This window comes from Solanum verrucosum, unplaced genomic scaffold, assembly GCF_900185275.1.
Source record: "Solanum verrucosum unplaced genomic scaffold, falcon-dt-bn FXZP01000051.1, whole genome shotgun sequence".
Taxonomy (NCBI): domain Eukaryota; kingdom Viridiplantae; phylum Streptophyta; class Magnoliopsida; order Solanales; family Solanaceae; genus Solanum; species Solanum verrucosum.
Genome location: NW_026020110.1, coordinates 3180078 through 3188559, shown reverse-complemented (window position 1 = coordinate 3188559; position 8482 = coordinate 3180078). Strand labels below are relative to the sequence as shown.

Here is an 8482-nt window from a genome sequence, read left to right as displayed (position 1 = left end):
GGCTTGCTGTCCGACACGAGTTGGATTTTATGAGAACAAATGCCAGGAGGAATCTCAATATTGTCTGCAATAGTCCATCCAATAGCCCGCTTAAACCTCTTCAACATAGAAACCAATGCCTCTACTTGTTCCCTACTCAAATCAGCAGCAATGATTACCGGTAAAGTGTCAATCTTTCCCCAAGAATACGTACCTCAAATGAGACGGTGGAGCCTTGAGCTCCAATTTTGGAGGCTCTTCCACAGACGGTTTTGAAGGTGGAGAGTCGCGATTCTTCATATCTAACTCCAATATTTTTGGTATGGAACGAAATTCAAGTCTATCAAGTGCGGTAACTAATTCATCATAGTCTTCAATACCATCACCATCAAAATTTATCATTAGCGCTGCTAGTGCATCAACACCCTACCTCTCCTCCATAGACACTTCAGAATCTAACTCCCCAATATGATTCACCATTGATACCGTCTTGAGATCGCTTTCCTGCTTCATAAACATACATATATTAAAAGTTACCTTCTTATTATTCAGTCAGAACTTCATCTACCTTCTCTCCATATCGATTAAGGCACGCCCAGTAGTAAGGAATGGTATCCCTAGGATGATGGGAATCTCAAAATCAACCTCACAATCAAGTCTCACAAAATCCGCCAAAAAAATGAACGACTCCACTTTAACAAACACATCTTGGAGAACACCAATGAGCTTCTTCATAGTTCTATCGGCCATAAGTAGACGCATCGCAATCCGTTTTGGAGCCCCTAAACCCAACTTCTTGTAGATCGACAATGACATCAAATTAATGATGGCACCCAAATCACACAAAGCCTTCTCAAAGTGCAACAAACCGATGGTACAAGGAATAGTGAAAGCTCCAGGATCCTCTTTCTTTTGCACAAGTGCCCTAGTAGCAATAGCACTGCAATATTACAACCTCTCATCATTTTCAAAACTGATAGCCTTCTTCTTGGTCACCAAATCTTTCATAAATTTCGCATACCCAGGCATTTTCTCCAAAGCTTCTATCAACGGAACATTGATGGAAAATTGTTTCAACATAGTTATGAACTTGGGGTATTTTCCTTCTTCTGTCTTCTTCACCTATCGTTGTGGGAATAGAGGTGGAGGTCTAAGCATGAGAACAACTTTTTGGGTCACCTCGGCTTCCTTCCCTGTAGCATTTTTAGACTCTCCAGGAACCTCAGTCTCATCTTCATTTCTTTCTACCACAATTTCAACCTCAAACAACATAGGGGGATCAATGGTCTGTTTACCTCCTCAGGTAGTGACAGCCGTACAATGCCCATCATTCTTCGGATTCTGGATGGTGTTGCTAGGAAGTGTGCCAGGCTTACGTGGGTTCACAGTAGTGGACAACTGACTAAACTGCTGTTGAAGTTGCTTGATCGACACTGCATGGGTATCAACTTTTTGACTGATTCCAGACAAGTCATTTTGCATCTCTTTCACATTCTCATCAGTTGCATCAAACCTCTTAATCATCTTTTGCATCATATCCTTAATGTGTGACATACTACCCCCATCCTCTGTATTACCAAATTCCCTATTCCCAGGTGGAACGTAGGGCCTAACTCTCTTATTTTTGTTTCCATAGTTGTTCCGATTGTAGTCGTTATCATGATAGTAGCTCTTATTCCAGACATAGTTTCCCTCTCGATTGTAGTTTCCATAGTTCCGACCTTGGTTTCCTTAACCCTGGTGCCAATTATCCGAGTTGGAACATTGGACATTGGCTTGGAAACCCCTCGTCTGATCATTTACCAAATACGCATCCTCCTCATATTAGAATTCCACAATTGGTGGTGGTGGAGTTCTAGTTAGGTAATTTACCATATTCACCTTTTCTGCATTTCCGCTCACATGCTTCAATACCAACCCAAGTTTTGTCCTCATCTGAGCTATCTCCTCACGAATGTCATCAATAGATTGATCTAGTGCAGCTTGAACGACGAATGTTCTTCTTCCAGTATTAGCTTTTCTAATGCTCCATGCCTTATTATTTTGGGAAATCTTCTCCAGTTTCTCAGCGATCTCCTCAAAAGTGCACTCACCATATGATCCTTCAGCAATAGTAACTAGAACAGATTTTCCATTTTCATCTTGCCCTCTGTAGAAATACTCCTTCAATGACTCATCATCTATACGGTGATTCGGAACACTTCTGATGAACACAGTGAACCTATCCCATGAACTGCTCATAGACTCTCCAGGTAGAGCCACAAAATTATTCAACTTTTCCTTGTGTTTAACTTCTTAGACACTAGGAAATACTTTGCCATGAACACTCGATGCAATTGGTTCTATGTATGAATTGAATTATATAGAAGCTCAGCAAACCACACCGCAGAATCACCGGTTAATGATAGAAGGAAGACTCTCAAACCTATGACATCCATATCCAACTCCGGTCGCCTTAGGCAACTCTTACAGACAATTCTCAATTTAGCCATGTGACTATGCAGATCTTCTGAAGCTAGACCAGAAAACAACCTTCTCGTTGTAAACATCTACATAAGACTGTTGGTCACCACAAATGTATCCCCTGGTGGTAGAGGAGGAAGAACAATGGGCCCTTCTGATTCAGCTGTATTGAAGTCAGCCATGTAGTTATCACGCAACCTTGGTGTTGGCGGATTATGCACCCTTTCTGCATCTCCAATTAGATTACCACCATGAACTTGAGCATTCACATTAAAAACCAAGGAGGCTGCAATTTAACTCCATCACCTAGATTCTCTCTGATTGGATTGATTTGGACCCCTTGATTATTCATTTTTATCAAAGTTTTTCTCAACTCTGGATTGTAGGGGGTCAGTGGTTTGCCTCGACTCTGTGTACTTGGCATACACTAAAGTAGATACTTGTAGAAAACAAAAACAAAAACAAAAGAAAATGTAAAATCAGGAAATACTTGACTAAAGTTCAATAATGTAGTTAAACTTAATCTAAAAGTCGTATTCCCCGGCAGCGGTGCCAAAATTTGATATGCTCAAATTACACCTCCCTAAAGAAATATAAACGATCGTTATCAATTAAAGAACCCAAATTGTAGGTTGGGGTCGATCCCACGAGAAATATGGTTCAAACTTAAACTTAACTTAATATTATATCCGTTTAGTCAAACTATTTCCGAGACAAGTAAATAAAAAGGGGGATTTTTGTAAGCAGTAACAAATTGTTGATTTAGTAACAAGTAAGCAAGATTATCAGTTTGAGTTATCAATATGAAAGAGAAACTAGGGCATATGTGTTCCCCATAATCTCTTAATGCAGTAATCCTAATAATAGTAATCATTTCCTAGTGTTTTAAATGTAAAGTTGGTAAGTTAGGTATCCCTAAGTGATTGGTCTTCCAAATAGGGAATTTAACCTCGCATCTTGGTCCGGCTACGTATGTATGCCTTACTAACCCTTACCTTTACCCCAGATTAGACATCACATCAATGTATGGCTTAGTTTTCACCCTTGCACCAATTGACATTAGACTATTAGATAGCATCCACTAAATCTCTGTTGTTACTTATTTTCTCATTCATTACCCCTTTGGTCCAGCAAGTAGGAACGAGGCGAGTTCTAACGTTCGCAATCGTTAAAAAGACTTATAAACAAAAGAATTAACAATACATCCATCTACACTACCCAAAAATTACTTAGTTATTATTCATACTTTGTTAATTGCTCATGGTTCCTACAACCCTAGTTGTGGATTTAGCTACTCATGCTTGAGAGTTCACAATTCATGCTTAAGAAGAATGAATTCATGAACTTATAATTAGAATAGATGAAACCTGAAATCTTCAATTGAATTGCAAAGTGAAAATCTTATAAAACGAAATCCGGAAATCAAATTGCTAAAGTTTACAAGTTAATTCCCAAAACACCAAAACTAAGAGTTTGCAATAATGTCTAACCCTAAAAAATGAGGTTTATAACTCCTATTTATAGAAAACAAGTTCTAAATAAAAAGTAAACAAAATAAGGAAATAAGTTGTCTGGAACGCGACTTTAGTTGACGACTCGACTTATGAACCGTAGGTCCCCTTCCGTGGCTCCATACTTAGGACTTTTCATCAGGTATTGAAACATCAACTCTCTGAATCCATCGATGGATGTGCAGGACGACCCGTGGGTCGACCTACGGTCCGTCGGTTGCTTCGTAGTTCCACACTTAGTCAGAATTCCCTGATGCTCTATCTACGCCTGCCCAACGACGGTCCGTCAAAGGACTTACGATCCGTCGATCACTCCGTAGGTGGCTCCTTCTACATAATTTCAGCTCTCATCTCCATCAACTACATTCCAAGCTTATTTACTGCAATTATTAGATACAAAACATTTATGCTTTGGTAGATCCAGGAGCGAGTTTATCATTTTGTGACTCCTTATGTTTCGATGAATTTTGATGTTCTTCCTGAGAAACTTGTTGAGCCCTTCAGTGTTTCTACACCTGTTGGTGAGTGTATTCTAGCTGAGAGAGTCTACTATGATTGTACCATTTCCATCAATCACAAGATCACCATGGTTGACTTAGTCGAGTTAGACATGGTAGATTTTGATGTTATTCTAGGTATGGATGGGCTTCATGCCTGTTATGCCTCCATTGTTTGTAGAACTCGAGTAGTGAAGTTCCAGTTTACTAATGAGCCAGTTATTGAGTGGATGAGTAGTGCAGCAGTGCCTAAGGGTCGTTTTATTTCTTACCTTAAGGTGAGAAAGTTAGTTTCCAAGGGTTGTGTCTATCACTTAGTCCGAGTTAATGACTAGTGTTGAGACACCACCTATTAAGTCAGTTCCAGTTGTTAGAGAGTTTCCAGAGGTCTTTTCAGACGATCTTCCCACAGTCTCTTCTGAGAGAGAAATAAACTTCAGTATAGATATTCTTCCTTATACTCGTCCTATCTCTATTCCAACATATAGATTGGCACCAGCAGAATTGAACGAATTAAAAGAGCAGTTGAAAGATCTCATTGAGAATGATTTTATTCGACCAAGTGTCTCACCTTGGGGGGCTCTAGTCTTATTTATGAGAAAGAAAGATGGTTTTCATCTATTTCATCCCCATTGATTAAGTTGACTCAGAAAACAATTAATTTTAAATGGTCTGAAGCTTGTGATAAAAGCTTTCAGGAATTGAAAAAATGGTTGACTACTGCCCCAATATTGACTTTACCAGAAGGTACACAAGGTTTTGTGGTATATTGTGATATGTACAGAGTCAGATTGGGTTGTGTGTTAATGCATAATAGCAAGGTTATAGCTTATGCCTCCAGACAACTTAAGATTCACCAGATGAATTACCCAACCCATGACCTAGAGTTGGCTGCGGTAATACTCACTTTGAAAATATGGCATCACTATCTTTATGGTGTTCATGTGGATGTGTTCACCGATCACAAGATTCTTCAGTACGTTTTTAGTTAGAAAGAGCTTAATCTCAGACAGAGGAGGTGGTTGGAGTTAATCAAGGATTATGACATGAGTGTTCTCTATCACCCGAGTAAGGCTAATGTCGCTACTGATGCCTTGAGCAGATTGTCTATAAGTAGTACTGCCCATGTTAAGGAAGACAAGAAAGAGTTAGCTAAATATGAGCACAAACTTATGCAATTGGGAGTTCGTTTAATAGATTCCAATGAAGGAGGAGTGGTGGTGATGAATGGGGCCAAATCGTCGCTAGTGTCAGAAGTGAAAGAGAAATAAGACAAAGATCGTATTTTGCTTGAATTAAAGGCAAATATTAATAAGCAAAAAGTGATGCCTTTTGAACATGGGGGAAATGGTGTATTGAGGTATGAAGGTAGATTGTGTGTACCAAGCGTTGATGAACTCCAAGAAAGGATCATGGAGGAAGCTCATAACTCTAGATATTTTATCTATCCGGGTTACACAAAGATGTATCGCAACTTGAGAGAAGTCTATTGGTGGAATATCATGAAGAAGGGTATTGCAAAGTTCGTTGCCAAGTGTCTGAATTGCCAACAAGTCAATGTAGAGTAACAGAGGCCTAGTGGTATGGCTCATAATATAGATATTCCACAATGGAAGTGGGAGATGATCAATATAGATTTCATTACATGTTTACCATAGTCTCGCAGGCAGCATGATTCGATTTGGGTGATTGTAAATTGAATGAATAAATCAGCCCATTTCTTAGTGGTAAAAACTACCCATTCAGCAGACGATTATGCTAAGTTATATATTCAAGAGGTAGTCAGAATTCATGGAGTTTTGGTGTCCATCATTTCAGATAGAGGTATGCAATTCATCGTGCAATTTTTGAAGTCATTCCAGAAAGGTTTGGGAATTAGCGCACTATTCCGACTTAAGAAGATATGTTTAGGGCTTTTTTGATTGATATCAAAGGTAGTTAGGATGATCACCTACCTCTCATAGAGTTTTCTTACAACAATAGTTATCATTAGTATCTAGATTGCTCCTTATGAAGCTTTTTACGGGAGAAGATGTAGATCTCCTATTAGATGGTTTGAGGTTGGTGAAGCTGGGTTGATAGGACCAAACTTAGTTCATCAAGCTATGGGAAAAGTGAAGGTTATTAAAGTGGGTTGATAGGAACAGAGTTAGTTCATCAAGCTATGAAGAAAGTGAAGCTTATTCAAGAGAGATTGAAAACAACACAGAGTCGTCAGAAATCCTATACAGATGTTAGGAGAAGATACTTAGAGTTTGAAGTAGATGATTAGTTTTATTTGAAGGTTTCACCCATGAAGGGTGTTATGAGATTTGGAAAGAAGGGGAAACTTAGTCCACGACGTATTGGTCCTTACAAGATATCCAAGAGGGTCGGTAACGTGGCTTATGAGTTGGAGCTACCGCAAGAGTTAGCAGTGGTCCATCCGGTATGCCACATTTCAATGTTGAAGAAGTATATGGGTGATCCTTCACTTAGCATACCTACTGAAGATATTGGTATTAAGGATAACTTATCTTATGAGGAGATTCTTATTCAGATTCTAGATCGCCATGTTTGAAAGTTGAGAACCAATGAGGTAGCGTCAGTCAAGGTTCTATGGAGGAATCAATTTGTTGTGGAAGCTACTTGGGAAGCTTAGGAGGACATAAAGAAGAGATACCCACATCTCTTTGAGTCCGAAGAAATTCCAAATTAAGGTACTAGTCCTTTTCTTGGCATTTATTTAAGTTGACTTGCGGTGTTATTTATTACATGTTGGGTGTTTGAGATGAATGTTAGATGTTACACCCTTAGTCTACTTAAAGCGATCTCATTCGAGCATGAATGTTCCCAAGAGGGAGATATTGTAACATCCCGCCCTAGAAAGAACAAGAATTAGAAAGAACTATTTTTGGAAAGAGTAAATTTGGAAATTTTGGTAAGTTATGCTAAGTATGAGTTTTGAGTCAACTTCAAATGGCTATAACTTTCAGTACAAGATGAGTTAGGTGGTCTATAAGATATAAAATTAAATTTCTTGGAATCCTCTTTCCAACGCCACCCAGTTTGCTAAATTTCGAGCTCGTATGAGGGAGATATGTCTATTTGAAGTCGGGCTGTCCATTTATGGAAAGTTACCCGGATTTAAGAGGGGTATTTTAATCTTTTCCTTACCCTATCAGATTTATTTTGTTTCTAGTAATTAATTAGGGGTCTAAACTTATTTGGTTCAGTTTATGCAATCAAAATTCACGCTAGGGTTTTGGAAAAAGGTTCAAGAAGAGAAAAGAGGAGAAATGGGAGATTTCGTCAAGTTCTTGAGGTTTCGTTGCGGATTTCGCCAAGGGTTTGATCCCTAAAGAGGTATGTGAGTTCACATAGCATTGGGTTTGTTCACCCACGCGCCAATCATGTTGATTTCAACATAAAATTCGTTCTAGAAAGTTGAAGGTTTGATGTTCTTGATTAGTGTTCTTGAACTTGCTTTCATTCTTGAATTAGGAGGGGATTGAGGAGTTCTTGAGGAAGTCGTATCAATTTTAAGATTTTATTTTTGAGTAGATTCTTGTGTACATGTATTGGTTAACTGAATCTAAAGAGAAATTGAGAAAAAGAATCGAATTTAGTCGAATTAAGATCAGAAAATGAGTTGAAAAATTCATCGGGTTGACCTGGGGAGGGGCTGGCGCGGCGCTCCCATGATGCGCTAGAGGGTCTGGGGCGGCGTGCCAGCAGTGTGCCAAAATGTGCCCTCTGAACTTTAGGAGTTGGCGCCCCGTGCCAGCAGTGAGCTAGGGTCCCCTGCCCCCACCTTTTTTTTGTCGTTTAGCCCATCCGAGTCCTTCTAAAGTGTACTATCACTTCCTATTGATTCTAACTATTCTAAAATACTTCTAAACATATAGAAATCATTCATAAACATGAATCATAACCCTTGAATCCATAATTAAAATTCAAGGTAGAGTTGAGAGTCAAGTCTTGAGAGTTCTTCGAGTCATTTTAAGAGGTCGTTCACAATTGTTTTACAACTTGTTTTAAATGACTTGAACA

At 39.0% G+C, this 8482-nt stretch overlaps 1 protein-coding gene across 1 annotated transcript; it reads right to left on the bottom strand.

The window, feature by feature from the left end:
* Positions 1-543: 543 nt before the first annotated feature.
* Positions 544-2624, bottom strand: LOC125825395 (uncharacterized). Its single transcript, XM_049504740.1, has 7 exons — positions 2540-2624; positions 2359-2494; positions 1852-2212; positions 1356-1650; positions 1159-1274; positions 1001-1101; positions 544-919 (listed from the first exon to the last, which is right to left on the bottom strand). The coding sequence occupies exons 1-7, from the start codon at positions 2622-2624 to the stop codon at positions 544-546; spliced, it is 1470 nt and encodes a 489-aa protein (XP_049360697.1).
* Positions 2625-8482: the final 5858 nt, after the last annotated feature.